The 17975-nt window shown below is 42.5% G+C and overlaps 1 protein-coding gene across 1 annotated transcript in view; it reads right to left on the reverse strand.

Annotated features, from left to right (window-relative positions):
• Window positions 1-261: 261 nt before the first annotated feature.
• LOC107218698 (neurobeachin) overlaps window positions 262-17975 on the reverse strand; it is a 162706-nt gene continuing 144992 nt past the window's right edge. Inside the window, exons 39-53 of the mRNA XM_046743880.1 lie at window positions 17581-17683; window positions 16084-16199; window positions 10617-10729; window positions 10367-10507; window positions 8568-8687; window positions 8340-8492; window positions 8193-8265; window positions 7308-7492; window positions 7009-7186; window positions 6846-6926; window positions 6589-6756; window positions 5893-6156; window positions 5624-5820; window positions 5315-5466; window positions 262-5171 (exon numbers count right to left, since the gene is read on the reverse strand). Coding sequence (XP_046599836.1) covers window positions 5081-5171; window positions 5315-5466; window positions 5624-5820; window positions 5893-6156; window positions 6589-6756; window positions 6846-6926; window positions 7009-7186; window positions 7308-7492; window positions 8193-8265; window positions 8340-8492; window positions 8568-8687; window positions 10367-10507; window positions 10617-10729; window positions 16084-16199; window positions 17581-17683 — 2135 coding nt within the window. The 3' untranslated portion in view covers window positions 262-5080. The remainder of the gene's footprint in view (window positions 5172-5314; window positions 5467-5623; window positions 5821-5892; window positions 6157-6588; window positions 6757-6845; window positions 6927-7008; window positions 7187-7307; window positions 7493-8192; window positions 8266-8339; window positions 8493-8567; window positions 8688-10366; window positions 10508-10616; window positions 10730-16083; window positions 16200-17580; window positions 17684-17975) is intronic.

The following is a 17975-nucleotide window of genomic DNA, read 5'->3' on the forward strand; positions in this document are numbered from 1 at the left end:
ATTAAAAGTCACGTCTGAAAAATAGATCATCATCTTTCATCTTTTCTGGATCCTCCCAGCTGCTCATTTCGTGCTGACTAAAATGAACACCCCATAAATCTGGATAGTCCAACCCAGTCGATTTGAAAACAAGTTGCCGGCCGCAAAGCTCGGAAGAAGAACCATTTTGTCCGTTGGCTCATTTTTGTAATAAAGTCTGTTAATAATGGTGTACGTGGTGAGGTGTCGAAGTAACAAAACACAAGAATGAATTAGGCAGAGTAATAAATGTACCATGAATCTATTTCACTAATTTTCACAATATAATCTACCTTAAGCTAGATTACAACTTGTTCAGTAGGTTACTTTTTTTTTACATGACATTGTTATTCTAAGTATAAAATAAGCCTGAAAGCTCATGCGTTATATGTTTATAATCTAATAATTCAAGGTTAGCGACGACTCAATTATTTCTACATTCAATACTTCTGAAGCCTGCCAAAATCAATTGTGGCGATGATGCCGCAAAAAAGGGTTTGATGATTGTTTCGATTACACATTCACTCCGGCATGACCAGATCATCCATCAAGTACTTGTATTGTTCAAAGCAATTTTGTACGTCGACCAATACTTACTTCTGAATCGTTTTCCACTTTATGTCGTTTTATTTATTCATACTGAATTTTCTACAGTGAAATACGTGTACGTCGTATATCGTGCTGACTACAGCGTTTTGTACCGCTAGCTATAGTTTTCGATTTCGTATGGACCTACACAGACATTTCTTGTCGATTTTGAGAGAAGTTCAGGAGGTCGGACATTGATTCAATATCCGTTATCGTTTTCACTTTGCAACGAAATCGACACATGGATCAAATACTTTTCGGATAGCAACTTTTGTCATTAATAAATAAGTGTTTTGACTTCAAACATCATCTTCGGATTATTTGTAGTGATTATTATTTCAATTTTTTTGTCAATTTTCTAATGTATGATTTTTGTCCTCCCTTCAATTTTCTTCGAAGTGAGGCTTTTTCAAAAGAATCTAACAATCAAATGCCTGAATGCGCATCGTCACTCAATCCATTCATTATTATAACTTCTTTTTCTTTATTATTTATCATTTTTCTGTTCACCTTCTCATCAGGAATGAACTCTTCATTTTTGTAAATGTTCTGTAAACGTAGTACATATCAGTAATAATTACTCGTAACATTATGGATATTATATCATGTATGATCTATTTCAACGGCAGGCTTACACATTATAACAGACCAGATAAAACTTTGTTACACGATTTTACTCCTATACCTTAATTATATTCTATTCATAATAATAGTAATAATAATTATGTAAGCTAGTAAACTTTTTCAAAGATTCCACGCATGAACATTGAATATGTACCTAATCGTAGAATGTACAAATGTATACTTTATGCTTCATCAAGAATCAATATTCAATGGTAATAATGACAAAATGATAAAAAGAAACAACAATAAAGACAATAATAGTATAGGCAAACTCTTATTAATTATTTACCTATATAGCATTGTACTTAGCGTTACTTATAATATTTTACAGGTATACGCATGTGTATATTATCATGAATTATATGCATACTGACGAGTTACATAAGTTCGGACAGAAGTTGATTTGACTTACTCTTTTTTTTCCACATTATTCTCGCCATTTTAATATATATATATATATTTTTTTTTTTTTGGTTTTTTTATTTTTATTTATTAATTTTTTTTATTCTATTTTTCTTCAATTTTAGCAAAATGGAGGGATTTCACTAACAACTTGCTTGAAAAATGCGCTGCACCATTCACACCTATAAACAAATATAAAAACCTCTGCGGACACATTCATCATCCCAATAATACGCTGCATTTTTGAACTTTTTTCTAATTATGTATATGTATGCATGTGTGTAATTTATATCGAATAATATGACTATTTATTCGTTAACGTTATCATTATTATACATAGCTGCGCATGGCAATTAAATATAAGTGAGATGTATGTAACATCCGAGGATGTCTATTGTTTGCAGGTCGGACATTGATTAGCATAGCTTTTCGTTACACCGCGACATTCTGAACTTTCAATGCAATCTACAAAAACGAACAAGATGATGCATACATATAGGGCAAAAAAACTACATACACTGTTTCTACAATACAATACTGCATTACTTAAGTAACGTACACACGATATTTTATAACATATAATCTATATGCGCATAAATTTATGTCGAATACTATTTGAGTTTTACAATCACGTAAGCGGGATTTCTTTCATTCGGTTATTTTTTACGTTCCTTCTTTTCTGCATAGTCCTTAAATATAGATAAAACTGTGCAACAAACACCTTGCAGTTAAATCGGCACAACTATGGATCATATCGTCCGATTAGCCCTTAATATAATGTGTCTTCGAAGCATCTATTTACTATCGATTAGCGGATTATTTATCTGGTGCATTTGATAAAAGTAGACTCTGTTAAAATCGATAATAGTAATAATAATGATGATGACGATGACGATGATAATATTAATTAAATGTGTGTAAGTGATGTATTTGCAACACAGAATTAATGTGTGCCTTTGTATTTATATCAATGCGTAGATTAGAATACTATTTATAATTGTACAATACTCGTAAGAGCACAATAAATTATTTTTGATTGCTGAATATTATGGTTTTTCAAATATTTTTTCGCTTCCTATTACTATTATCTGCAATTTTTAATTATGTGGCACCTACATTTGATGCATTTTTCTATCTCTTCTGTTCCGATTCGATTTTATCCATTTGGTATTTGTGAATTAACTGAAAGTTGAATTTGTTGTTTATTCCTTTCAATTTTTCAGAGCTTCTCGTATTGTAACTTTTACCCACCGTACATGTGTAAAGTAAGTGAAGCTTACTTGGTTTACTAACTGCGCCCTTATACATACTAAATGTTTTTCTTTAATTTGAAAAAATGATAAGAGTTCCGATTCGGCAGACCAATTAATATCTACGTCCTTTTTATTCATGTTCCATTGATTATTATTAATATTAATATTGTTATTATTAGTATTATTATTATTATTGTTATCATTATTATCATTATTATTATTACCATAATTATTATGTTTTGCATGCGAAAATATTATCATAAGAAATATCCTCCACAGAGTTAAGCTGGACGGCGTTGATGAAATTATAGGATCTTTGTTAATTAAAGCACAAGGATGAGTTATACATATAGGTATGTATATGGTTGGGGCAGTAGGGAGATCAAAGTGATGGTTCATCGATATTTATACACTCTGGATAAAAACTTCAGACAGTATCGCGAAAGAATTATCTACGTAATTCGAATTGGCGATCTTCGCTACAACGGAATTATACATTTATGTACCTGTGTCAAGTATGTATACATATATTGTACATATGTAAGGTAGACATATGTATATAGCGTATAGGTAAGTATGCAGGATATTATTAACATGTATTATGTACAACGGGTACCACGGTATAATTTATTGAGACAAATATTGGCGCCAAACTTACGTTCAAAGATGCATAAAAATAATTTACGCACAGTTTGGCATCTCATGAAATGTTAATTTTTAAACGTTTTATTTTACTTTATTTTTTTTTTTTTCGTAGTCGTAAGCTTTCGAAAGATTGCAACGTAGACAGTTATATAATAGATCAAAGTCTCCGTAATTGACTAGCGTTAATGTTAATAACAAATCTTTTAGTTACTTATTATATACACATAATTATGTATGTATATAAAGAACCAAGCTTTTATACGTTATGCAGTAAACAATTCGAAAACTATCATATACTCGACACAATCATCATAATTATTAAATATCTCGGCTGATTCAGTTGTGAATTGTTTGATTTATATCTATTATCATTGTTAATTTTCTCTCAATTTTTTGCCTCAAACGAATTTCTGTGCAGCATTAAGAACTGTAGTTGTATTAAGGTTGAATAATGTTGTTTATACGAAAAATACCGAGATACATATATACATATGTACCCTATTATTTAATACATAATCAGAAAGTACTTTCTTAACAACACTATCATATATATAAAACACCTAGGCGTAAGTACATACTGTGCCTAACGATCACGCGGCAAATCGGCGATCGATCTGATACGTTAAAAATTATAATAATCATGATAAACACCGATTGCACATAGACGACTGTTCGTATAATTTAGAGATTATACGGTATAAATATTTGAAACATATTTTTTCTTGTTTGACGTCGCGAATTAATGAATAAATTATATATTATAAATTTATATCCGCGGTCATTTTTAATAATGTAACATATAGTTCGAACAAGATTAGTATATAATACTACATAGTATTCGTTGTTGAAAATTATCTTCTCATTCTTTCCTTTGATTCTTATTTTCGCATTTCTTTATAGGGGTGAAAAAACAATTTAACAAAGAGAACAACTAATGATGATAGTAATGATTAACAAACAATACTTACAAAGTAGATTTCTCAATCATGCTAGAATCATATTACGTAAACATAAACGTAATTGCTTCAAAATAAAATCTAATCGAAATCCTGTTTCGATTGTACATATCTCTATCCTCCTTCTTTCCTTTTACCAAATAAATAACACTGTTTAAAACAGAATCAAAAGTTACAATTATAATTATAATCATAATGGAACCCACTCCAAAGTCTATTTTTTTAAGGAAAATAAACGAATTTTGAACTCAGATCTGATAAAGAGTTGAAAATCCAGTTAAAATATGCCTTAAAAAAAATATCCTCTTAATGGAGGTGGACATAAAGTAAATTTAATTGCTGAGAAATGGAGCGAAAAGTTCGTCAGCGTTATTCAAGCAATTTTCTAGACTTATAATATAAGTGTATCAAGTTCCAATTATTACTATTCTTTTCTATTCTTTTTTTTTGCCATTTTTTTGTGTTTCGTTTTATCAATTTGTGTCTGTTCCAGAGTACAAAAATGCGTATCATCACAGCGATAATGGAATGACGGATTTCTTCTTCACTCTCGATTATCTCGCTCGAACGCTTTATCCCGCCGCTCAGAAGAATTCAGTAGCGTTGCTGAAACTCGTGATGCCATCTGTTAAAATCTATGTGGAAGATGACCATTGAGCCGTTTGCCAATCCGGCTAAAAGGAATCTGTAATAAAAGAGTGAAACAGAAAGGAATGAAGTATAGAAGAACGGAGGGGATCTGACGTATCGCCGACGGTAGGCACCGTGGCGGCACCTACGTCAGGTCTACACTTTCTCTTGGCGTCAAGACGCCAGGGTGGTACGTACTTTTGGTCGTGCGATAGCGCCAGCGATCTGACGCTGCTTTCGCAGGCCGGGAATGCGTAGAGCAGCGCGAGATTGAAGGTTCGCCAGACTTCAACGATCCCCTTGTCTCCTCCAGTCATCAGGTACTCGCCGTCGCGGCTCAGGAGCAGGCACTGAACAAGGAATAATGGGAGTTTTTAAAAATTGCAGACATTTTATCACCATTTCAGGTTCCGCAAATGCATGCTGCAGTAAGAATACTTCCAATGAACTTCTCTAATTATTATGAGAGTAGCGAAGTTCCATTTCGATTCTCATCGCCAACCTTACCTGAAGATTATCGTTGTGAGACTCGTGACGAAGTCGTTTTCCATTTATCGTAAAAGCCGCGACGTGTCCCCGCTCGTAATTGACTACTATGACACCTTCCCGGGACATGGCGATGTTCTCGGGCGAAGAGTAACCCGACGGAGCATCGAGGGACCGGAGAAGATCACCGAAGGTCGTGTGAACGAGGACGGGGCCATCTTTAACATAATTTGAGGGTGAAAATGGACGATTCGAAAGTTTGAAAATCGTCGGGGCTTTCGGGGACTTACAATGCGATCCTGAAACCACCAGGCCAAGCTCGGCAGAGATGACGACGGCTGTCACCGGCTGCTCGTGACCCGTCAACGTCGCCCGGGGAGCGGGAGCCTCGCCTTCGCCGACTATTGTCTGGGTACGCGCGTTCCAGTGCCAGAGAAGGACCGTGCAATCTGCGCTTCCCGACGCTATGTAGCAGTCGGATGTGATGTTGCACTCGCTTCGGGAGAGGCAGGTCACAACTCCGTAGTGCCCGAAGACTATCTGGACTATTTTAGCTGCGGGAGAAGATAACTTGTGATGAAGAAACGGAGCTGGGAATTTATTTCTTTCGAGATTTTGATACGCGTGCGGATTGTTTCATCGCACGGGGTTTTTAGGGCACTTCGAGAGCGATTAGAGTGCCCCTACGATTTCTGCCGTAAATCTACCGTTTGTAGACTAAACTCAAACCTTTTGAATTCTAAAAGGTGTCCAAATTGACATGTTGCTTTTGTCTGTTTCAACTAAATCTAAACGTGATGCGTGAAGCGAGAAAAGCTTCTTCACACCATCAGACGGAGTATTTAGATCAAGTCATTAGACAGCTGAAACTTCCCATTTTAATATGAATTCTTCGAGTTGTTTCATAAGGTAGGCTAAACGTCGTTAAGTTGGACCTAATTTTTTTCCATTTCGTTTTTGATTTCAATAAAATTGAATGGTTCTACCTGTCTCGGTAGAAAATACGCGGAAACTGTTGTCCCAGAATCCGCAAGCAACGAGAAATCTGCTGTCAACTGTTGTGACGAAGCAGTTGCTCCGAATCTTCAGCTTCTGGCTGAAATTATCACCCAAGTGTCGTCGGAGCGCCGGATTTGAGCTGTTTGACGTTTGAGCTGAAACGCGAAGGGTAGAAGGAAACAAACATTGCGGCGATAATGTGAAAACTGAACAGCGATAGAAATGCTTTTTTTGTTCAACTCACAAAGAACCGGATCCATCGACAAGGGCTGATTGACCGCCTGCGTTTGCGGAGTGTCAGCGTAGCTCGGAGACTGGACCGATGCTGAAACGGTCAATACATGGGAATATTGAGCTTGAGATATGGAATCAGCAAACAACGTGAATTATCTTCCAGATAATCTTACCAGCGTAGGTTGTGTTCCACCGATTAACAGCGAACTGTTGTCCCGTGGTTACCGTCACGACGGAGGGCAACGGAAGCTGGGGATAAGTGTTGGCCGATATGTGGCAAATCGGCGAGTTAGACGGGAACTTGATCGTCATGCATACGTCGTCCGGAATGCTCGAGAACATCATTGGGGACTGCGGAGAGAGGAGGAGGGGGGAATTTTATTTCATCATTTAACGTTGTATAATAAATTTCGCGTCATTAGACTTGCAAAATCCTCACGGACTTGGGTCAGAATTTCTTCCTCCCACTTACCAGGTGCATCGCCGAGCTTCTGGGAGGATGCGGTTCCATCAGCAGCTGAGACGGGGTCTGTCCAAAGTTACGGATCTGGTTCTCGATAGCCTCCTTCATTACCGGGTCTCCGATAGAGTCTAGTTCCACGCTGCCCTCGTAGGTCAGGTAGTAAAATACGTTCGTGGCCCTGACGGCTTCCGGACCTGCGGAAAATAAAGTGTTTTTGCTTTCCGAACAACACGTAGAAGACACCGAACGTGTCGCGAGATCGTAATAACGCGAATGAAAAATACGACCTCCACCTAGAACGCATTAATTCCTTTCTGAATAAAAAGTAACAGATACGAGAAGCCCGGTTGTCATTTTGTTATTATTTTCTTTTTCCGTTGGGATACGTGTCGCATCACGCAAACGCCCGGATGGAGAGGACAAGGAAACGTGTTGCGTATTACAGGGTGAGGCCGAAAACACGTGGCTAATTGGCGAGGAGTTGCTTTTTCTCTCGTTCTCTCCGGATTCGTAGGAAAGGCGATCGAGCCGAACTTAAACCTGCACGGCTGAAGAAAACTTGCGAGTAAAAGCCGTCGAGAGAATGAGAAACGGATCGGGGACCGGGTGCAAACTAAAAACTAATTCCTTCCATACGGTCTCGCCTCCTACGCGAAGGGAGGGTAAAACTGTCTCCCGCATCAGAAACAGGGCTCGGGGACATCTTCGGGGAAGCGCCGGATATAGAGGCGTCTCAAACAATTAGCATCAGCCAAAAATTTAATTTAAAACGATCTCTGTGTACCGACACTCCGGCAGAAGGCGGCGCCGTCGTGACGCGACTCGTGGAGGATTTTAAGTCGTTCCTAGGATCTCCTTTTTTTTTTTTTTTGTTTTTGATTAGAAATTACTCACCTTTCTGCTTGTACCCGAATATCAGGTCGATCCACTGATGCAGCTGGCAGGAGACAAACTCGGACTCGAGTGCCTGCGGCGCAAAAATAAATGGCGTCATTTAATTGCAGTTTCATTTTCTAAGCATAAGATTGCAAATTTGCTCACCATTCGATTGATGCGAATAAATTCTTCCGGCGAAGATGCCCACGGTGGTAAATCGACGTCGCCGACAGCGCTTCCGTCCTCCTGTCTGCCCAATCGGTAGCGATTACTGTTGACAAGCATCTCGGGCAGGAAGAAGAATTCCGGAATTAATTCCTGGATGCAAGAAAAATGGAAGAGAATAAAAACGTTGGCATGAAAATAGAACGCGTAGCTATTTCGTGTACAAACCTTGACATCCGACGTGTCTCTCTGGCAATTCTTCCAGGATAGTGCTATAGACGAGAACAGTCTGTTGGGATGGTCAAACTTGCCCCCCTGGAGTGCTAGGAACATTGTTGTCATCGGTTCCTGAATCCAGAAGGTGCACGTTGAGTTTGAATAAATGGTAACGGGTAAAAAAGCAAGAATCTCATTTTTCACGGCAGATATTTTTGGCACGAATCAAAACGGTACGAGTTCGATCCTTATTCTCGTCTGAATCCTGTTCTTGTTCAACTGAATTTCTGTTTTACGTTCCGTAGAATTGGATTTAATTCAAGGTTCTATTCAAAAGACCGTATCTATACATTCGGGCTGGTTATGAAAATACAAGGTGAGAAATAAAACGAGGTTTTCGGACGGCAGACGCGGTGTCGGAGTAAACGAGGCCTGATAAACACTCGGGTCATTCAGATGCGAGTTTAATTACGAATAAGTGATTATTCTGAAAGCGCCTAGTCACGCGTGTTTTCGTGTAAACGAGAGAGCCCTTGGCCTCGTCGTACGTGCGAGTACGGCTCAATTATTTCCACCACCAGGTGAATATTGAACCTGCTCCAGGAAGTCGCATGGTTTTTACACGTCCCGGAGGAAGTAAGGAGGCAGCCGAAAAATCCGGGGCAAGCAGCGCCGCGCCAAGGCAGCGTTGTTTACCATTTCGGTGAGGAAGAAAAAAAAAAAGGAATGGAAAGAAAAAAAATAGGAAAAAAAATACACTCGTCTATGCTCCGTAACACCAGGCGGTGCCGAGTCCGTCTTCAAGATCTAAAAGCCGCCACTTAGCGACACTCAATTCTCAACGGGGCCCTCAACGCGCTTCCTGACATCCTCGAGGCGCCTCGACGCCTTGACGAATGTTACCCAAGTGTCCCGCACTTTGACTGGAAACCAGAGGACTCGTCAAAGGCTCTCCTTCATTCTCTGTCTGTCCCTCTCGCTCTCTCTCTCGCTCTCTATGCTTTGCGAAAAAAAAAGTAAGCGAAAAACGACGTTTCGCGAGATTTTTAAAGAGAGAAGAGAAGAGTAGAGTAGTTTTGTTGCTATATGTTGGGCAAAAAAAAAAAAAAAACTACAATATTGTCACAGCATTACAATTGTCATGTTCTTACACACAGCACAAGTCGGTGTTTGATGGATTTTTTTTTCATTCTCGATCAAATGTTTCGTTAAACTATTAGAAAAATAGGAATAAGGTCGGTTAAGAGTAGCAGGAGAATTAGAATAAAAAATTGTCAAATTTAACGACTGCACAGTAAAGCTACTCCGAATCGGGGTTTCAACAAGCGGGACGCTAAAGCTGCAGGGTGTCTGCTTAATTTACGATCTGTAAATGAGTTGACTACTCAACAAAAGATAGTCGGAAGCTCTACTCTGCGCACAGCCGCAGCCATCGTTGTTCCATATCTCATCTGGCTTCGGGATGAAACAGCGACTGCTACAAACTACTTAACGAACGACTGACCTTCTCCCATATGTTACACTCCTTAATACCCGTAAGGCTAGATGTAAGCCGGTGATAACGAGTCAAGAAGACTTTGGGCAAAAAAATATTTCTGGAAAAAATTTTCTGTGCCCCAAACTTTAGATGTATCACCGCGAAAAGCATCTTCTTGGACTCAGGAACAGGCATCGTCGCTTGTTCATGCATGAAAAAATTGTTTATCGCTACGAAACTCTTTTTACACCTCATCTCACGTCGAGTGTTTGTTTTTCACTCTAAAATCGCATTGTCCAAGGAGCGCAAAAAGACGAAATCCAACGTCACTCACCACGCGAATGAGCCAGTTGAGAACGAAGGCAGCGGTTGAGTAGTGAGTGCCGTAGTGAAAAGGTGGAATACTATCATGTTCCCAGCTCTGGTAACGTTCCTCAAAGTAGGCGCGACGACTCGGGTTCAACGCGCCGATGGGCTGGAAACAGGGTGAAAACAGAGTGTTCAACACCGGTGTTAACAAGAGCGAAGCAAGTTCACTGCACAAGCGAGCGAAGTACCTTCGACTTGTATGTTGTGTAACGCACCTTAGATAGGTCCCGATAGTTGCTCGGGAGGCTCAGGTCCAGTTCCTTGGTCTCGTAGTTGGTCAGGACCCAAGGAAAAACGGGGTACTGGTTGAGGTCGTTGTAGGTTCGCCCTGGAATCAGAAACGAGAATGGATGAGGAAAAAGAGATGCGCCACAAAGCAAAGAGACGATCTCACCGCCATCCTGAGGCAACGAATACTGCGAGCCTCAGGGAACTTTCGAACGGATCAACTCGAGTGTCTCGATATGACGAATGATACGCGGTTTTGGCTTGGCCTCGGTGCCAACTCGGGGTTCCGATAGGATCAAAGCGATCCGTCACCGACGGTCGTAGGTGGACGTGAAGTCTCCAGTTCTTATCGCGAAGTTTCGCCAGAACTAAGTCTGGCTACACGCGAAGTACAGGCGGTATTACATATTACACGAGGATCATGCAATGCCCGGGACAAGGATTGACTTAATAAATCGGAGGATGTGAAGTCTGTTTGCATTAGCATAAGGAGCGTGTAACGTAATTATGTACGGACGCACGTGTACCGGAAACGGTTATCCTTTTCCACGACGAGAGCAACTCGCGTGTACAAGCTCACGGTCGTCGCGGGTTCGGACCGCAGTTCGAATCGCACCGCCAGGATTTACTCGCCGCATGTGCCTTATACCCGGAGGCCTCCCACCGCACGGACGATGCGCCGAGTTAGTCAGCTCATTAATAACACTCCGGGGATGGTTTTCAATTAAGAAAGTAAAATACTGGCTTTGCAATTACTCATCACGTGCCGAGCACGTGAGGAACGGCGGGATGCTTTTTCGATACCGAAATTGTCGGTGTAACGTCAACTCTGCATCGCTATCGGTTTCGTATCAAACGAAATCGGAGTATCATTTGGCCCAGTGATTTCTTAGGAGGCCGTAATTTGACTGTTACGATTTGAAATTTTCGAGTTCGAGTTTTACAAGTTATGTGATCGCATCTACGTACCCGTGACCAATTTTTTACGATCGTTAATAGTCCGATATCATTGACACTATCGACTTCGTTTACCGATTTGAAGAACAACTGAAAAAGAAGCGAAACTTATGGGTACAAAAAAAGAAAGGAAAAAAAAGAAAAAAAAGGAAGAGATAATACAAAAACCCTTGAGGTAAAGTCAAACTCATTTACGTCCAACCTCCGAGCGGGACAAGAGAGTTCAGGTATAAAAATGAACAAGCGTGATAATTAAGGCAGGTTGATTCCTCGGTTCAGACGTCGAGTATCATTGACGGGCGTGAATGCACGCGTGCCCTGAGGGGTGAATTTCAAGGATTGCGTTAGTCGAGGACCACCCACGCGATGTGCGGGTTGTGTTTTTCAGCAAGTTGCAGCGAGGTATGTAATACCGAGCTTTGGTAAACGATGACTGACTGTCACCCGCGTAACGAAGACGACCAGAAATTCTTTCGGACATATTTTTTGTCGAAGGGTTTAAAGTTACACTCGTGGCGCGTATCGATGCCGGAGACTTTCCCCTTATGATAAATGCGAATGAAACGTGATCCTCCGAGCACGGAGTCGCGGCGATATTGCTATTCGTTGGTGTACCAAGCCTCGAGATCCGAGCTAAGCTTATCGTTAATAATTAATGCTTCTTTTATAATGCCGCGAAGTTATGCCGCCCGCCTCGTTACTACAACCGATCTGGTCGCTAACGTCGTTCAACGTGTTTTTTTTTTTTTTTTATAAAGGCCGATAGAGCGGCTAACCACGTTCTTAGAGCGACGAGTGCACACCTTGGTTAGAATGCTCTTCAACTCACCGTCGCTCAAGGGTCATCCGAAGTTTCTCGAAACGAAGCCGCGAATTAACGCAAAGTCGTGGAAAGATGAGGAATTTATTTTCGGAGTGAAATTCAAGAAGAAACGTACAATTTGAATTACGAAGAGACCCTCCCGACTACGGAGTCTCATCTTCTCCCCCAAGGCTCTTGGGTTTCTTCCATTTTTACACGCGGCAGCGGAATGGATACACCAGTGTGCGATACATGCTCACACTTGCGCATCTCGGGGCGTCGGTCGTTCTATTTCGAAGCAAACCGAAGTCGGGCTCAATGGGGCGCGGTAGCCCGTTTAGGATGAGCATAACTCAGAGCCTCTCGCCTAATCGCTTCTGAAATTGTCACTCAGGTCGTCCGGCCCCCCCTCTTCAGCATCCCTATCTATTTTCCTCTCACCCACAAGAATGAACAAGAATTAGTAACGGCAGCCAGCCAGCCAAACGAAAACGGACCGCTCGTCATTTCACCACCAACCGCAGGCATACGAACGCTAATTAAAACGTGTCACCGCCCCGACAAGAGGCGCCCGCTTAAGTATACCGGTAAAAATTGAAACGGGTGATAATACGAGGAAGCGAGAGAGAGCGAGACAAGTATCGAAACAAAAGGATTAGGTAAGGCGATTTGAAGAAAATTACTCTCGCGTGCGGGATAAAAGACGACGCCGTTCGTTCTGCGTGTACGAAAGTCACGGAGGAAATTGAGGATAACAATTCAATTCCAGGAATTATAAGATTACACATGACGATGGTGATCATGATGATGATGATGATGATAATAAATACGCAAGGGATGCGAGGGGATAATTTTGGATAAATCATTAGCGGAGAAGAGTGGCGGCGGCGCGGACGGTGGAATAAAGCTTGAGGAGAGCGTTATGCGTCAAAGTGATAATAAATGAGGGCGTCCACGTGAGTGAGGGTCTGGGGATGTCGTCGCGACACGGGAATGCGGGGGACGGATATCCAGAGACCGAGAATTCTGGTTAGAGGGATAACGCTCGGTGTCTCACTACTCCTATTCACATCCTTAGGCTTCTTCGGGTACGCGAAGCCCAACCCGATGAGGCGTCTCTGCGCGGGAGGATGGCCGTCCACTTTTACACACGCACGTCCAGACTCGTAATAATAACCACAAACAAACGCCTCGCAAGAAGAAGAATGAGAGGTAGAAGAGACGAGGAGACGCAACGTTCTCCGTTCTCCGTTCTCGGTTTTTAATCGCGTCGACGACCAGTGCGAGGCTTGCCGCTTAAGGTAGATATAATTCCGATAGCGCCGAGAATGAGAAGCCGGCTAGATGTAGGTATATCAGTTTTTTCAAATCTTGATTGATGCTGCGGCGGAAAGCGCAGGCTAAATTATATCAATTTCTATCCTTCTATCGGTCAATCACTGACATTTTTCTAAATCAAACGTGCATTCGCTCGAAATTCATCGGCGAGTTTGCCACGTAAGATACGATGAGACTGCGATAAGGAGGAAAAGGATGTAACAGTTTTCGACCGGATGATTTATACAGTTTTATTTATTTTTATTTTTTCTTTCACATACCGAGAAGTAGATATATCAGCGCGGTGCTTGTTACGTGGCTTTCTTCGCACGATATACGCCTCGTACAAGTTTTGTGATCATTATACTATTAACCGCCCACTTATAAAGCCCGTTCTCGTACAATAACATGTTACATCGCAATGAATCCTATCTCATTCCATTTCAAGAGGCGAAACTTGCGAACACGAGAAGCACCGAAACTGCTCAATTAATTATTTGGAAAAAGTAGTTGGAACGAGAATACGAAGGCGATCTGGAGGGGCGATTCAGAGTTCAATTCGGAGCGAAAATTTTTATTTTTATTTTTTTATTTTTATTCACGAATGCCGCCGCTCGATTCGCGGTACGAAAATTAATCCAAGTATGTGTATAATAATTACGTACGGATATCGCGCAAAGCGGGTGTATCAAGGATGCAGAATTCCTGCAGGGGAAAGGATCCACGCGATGTTTGCGGGCAGATATCTTACCGATAAATCATTCGCCTCCGAACAATAATTCACCGGGATGCCGGGTTGTGTGCGGAGCGAGAAGGAGAGGCCTCGAATCGAGCGAATGAGAGACTGCGGCAGCCCGGCGGAAGATCGAGAAAGATCGAGATAGTTGGATGCATGTATACGCGGAGGCCTGCAGATAGGATCGAAGAGGCGAAAGCAGAGACCTGTTGGCAGCTGGTTTGGTATAGTTTCGTGTCGGACACGGCCGTGAGAGATGGCCGGCCGGAGTGACGGGGATGAGGCGATTCCAGCGGGATCGGCGGCGAGGCAAAAGCCTCTTGCTGCACGCGTTACGGGCCGCGGAACCGCGGGGCCCGCATCGTATTTACGCCGGATTGACTACCATCAATTTTTGGCAAACGAATACGGAGTACGAACGAACGAACAGCCGCCCTCGAAGCGCGGGAGCCCCGGCAGGACACCGAAGACCGGTTCCCGGTTCCCGGTTCCCCGGGTTCGCGTGTTTCATACCCCCCGCATATTTATTTATCCGCACAATTAATATATGCGCCTCGTAAATACCGGGAGAAACTTGGACTGCTATCCGGTTTAACTGGTGGACTCTGATTGCGCGCCTGACGCGATTCTGCTCTTTATCGGACTTCGTATACCGTCGACATTCTATTACAGGGGTTGAAATGCTCCGAAACTTGAACGAGAGTCGAGCGAAGCGAATTTTGGGCCCTTGCGTTTACGGTTCAAGATTTCTTGCCCGGATTTTCGTACGAGCAGAATCTGTAACCCCGACAGTTACGGCTTATTTCGAAATCGTTACGCCCGATTTAAGAACTCCTCGCAAAAAATATATGACGAAGAAATCTGCAGAACCTGTTCAACTCAATTATTCGCTGAAATTGACGCCGGAGGGAAAGAGAAATAAATGGTATATCAACAAACAATAAAATCATTGACCGAAATAATTTAGTTTTATCAAGGCGTCAAAGAAAAATTTCGGATAATATTACTGACTATACTTTGTAGAATCTTCGAGTCAAACGAGGCTTTTTTTTTGTTGCACAATTTTAAGCGATATTATTTTCAGCAAATAATAAAAAGGGGTATTTTTTGACCGATTCTTTGTGCAAAACAAAGTTGATACTTCGCAGAGGCGGTGGCGGGGATTAAGCCACGCGGAACGCGAAGAAGACAGACAGACAGACAGACGTGGAGCGTCGAAATTCCCCGAGGGGGTAACTCGGGTGCCGGTTTTCCTGAGGGAGAGAGAGGATTACCGGCGGCGGTGCGCCGTGATGGGACGAGGATTACACCCGGGTCTGGGGTGAGTGCGGAACAAGAGACTGATTGAGAACGCCCCTAACGTGAAACGACAGACTCCATCCGCCCGTGCAGCCCTAAAAAGACCGCCTTGCCCCGTCTAGTTTACAGCGTGCGCAAGTACGAGTACCTATACGCCCTGGAATTACGAGGAGCACACAACGTGTAGTTTGAGGGCGCGGTTTTTACCCGCTTCCGGACGAGCGATGATTGGTCATTTTTCCTGATTCTGAGCAACGCCGTTGCTGGCCTTTGCCATTATCTATCACCGCAGATGCGCGCCTCGGGAACGTTACAGAATATGGGGTGACTAGTTTTTACTTACCAGCAATCGTGTTGAGGAACATCAAATATTCGAAATTCGATATCTCTCTGCGTTGCCATTTTTGGGTCATGTTTGAGCTCCGCATGAGTTGACGGGGCGACATCATCGAAGCTCTTCTGTAAATGGAAAATCGAAATTGTACACGTCGTTTTAACGGTGATGTAGCTACTTTTGGAAAAAAAAAAAATAAAAATTTATGATCCTCGTGCACGCGAGCAGAGAAGAAGACCAGCGGAGAAACGATCACGGGATGTTTATTTATAAAGCAATATCCATATCCCAGCCGAGGGTTGAATGTCTAGTAGGATAAATGGATCTGCCGCATCACTTTGATATACGTAATTACGTTCGCACTTGTTTTCGATTTGCAGTAAAAAAGCGTTATGCATTAAGATGCGCGCGATGAGCTCGGCGGCACGAAACTCGTAAATTAAATCCTGACTTTACAATCTTTGATTCAAGTCTCAAGTGTTTATGTACCCCGGAGTACGAGGTTTAATGACATTTGAAAGGTGAAAGCTCGCGGTCTTCATAGCCGTGCAAAATATTACTGTTCATTATTATTATGAAAACTATTATCTATACCTTACCCAAGTATGACGAAATGCTGACAGGCAAGTATTGACAAAGCTTAAGAAATAACCGGTTTCCCCGGAATTATGTAAATGGTTTCAGAATTTGTGTTCGAAATTAATTAACTCGCTCGTTTCACCGCGATTCCAATCGAAACACCGTCCGTAGTAAGATAATTGAATAATAAAAGATGAACGTTGCTTTTGATAAATCGGCCAATTAACACCGTGCGTGATGAGTGGACAAGCCGTACGTCGGGATCGATCCTGATCGGTTAGCCGCGCGAATTAAATTCGCATCTTAGACAGCTCGCTAACGAAGTGACAATCCAACCGTGTGGTTGCAGCGTGCACCAGCAGCATCGGCATATGCTGCAGGCTTCAGGATCAGCAGAGAGATCGCGAGAGGAACGGCCCGAATGATATTTATATTGTACCATTAAAGTTTTGCGCTGAAAATAATTTTCATTGCCGATGAAAGAGAAGCGAATGAGAGAAAGAGAGAGAGAATGGGAGAGCGAGATGGAGAGAGGCGGTAAGGGAGGGAATCAGCTTTCTCAGATCGGTCCACCAACTTGGTTTATTTATGGACGTCGTATCTTTGCCGGGCCTCAGAGGAACGTTTAATGGATGACCGGCTCGGCGGTCTCGACGCGGACCTGTGTTCTTCGCCGCTGTTGTACAGGGGAGGGGTGAAGAGAGAGAGAGAGAGAGAGAGAAAGGGGGGAGGGGGAGAGGGAGAGAGTCGAGGTACACCTCGCAGGGTCGCGGAGAAGGGGTGGCCGAAAGGACAAAGAGACGCAAGAATGCATCGCCCGTGTTTCGCTTCAACGACCGGCGAAGACTAAGTGGGCCGGTAACCGCGACAGTCGGACAGCTCGTGGCTCCTCAGGAACAACGCAGGACGATCAGAGGGGAAACTTACCTAGTCTGCGGAATCCCATATTTGATTCCAACGCCGACCCGCGGCAGCGCCTTGATCACCTTTTTCACCGTTGCCTGGTCGGGGAATGCGAAGAGGATCGAAGCTGTTGACAAAAAGGCGTTAACCCTGCCGTACGTCCACCTCCTCGACGTAGGTGTGTCGACGTCATTCTTAATGCCCGGTTCCACTCGAGCAGCACCCCGGTTTCGTACCAACCGCGATAACTCCTCATCCCCCGGATTTTTTTTTTTTCAACCCCCCTCTTCGACAATCACGCCAACGGAAACGATATTCGCGTACTTTTATAGCCGAAATTGATTGGACGTTTCTTCGCGTGAGGAATAACGAGTGGCGATGTGTAATTGCTTCAGGGACAAACGCTGATGGTGACGCTT

This window comes from Neodiprion lecontei, chromosome 6 (genome assembly GCF_021901455.1).
Source record: "Neodiprion lecontei isolate iyNeoLeco1 chromosome 6, iyNeoLeco1.1, whole genome shotgun sequence".
NCBI lineage: Eukaryota > Metazoa > Arthropoda > Insecta > Hymenoptera > Diprionidae > Neodiprion > Neodiprion lecontei.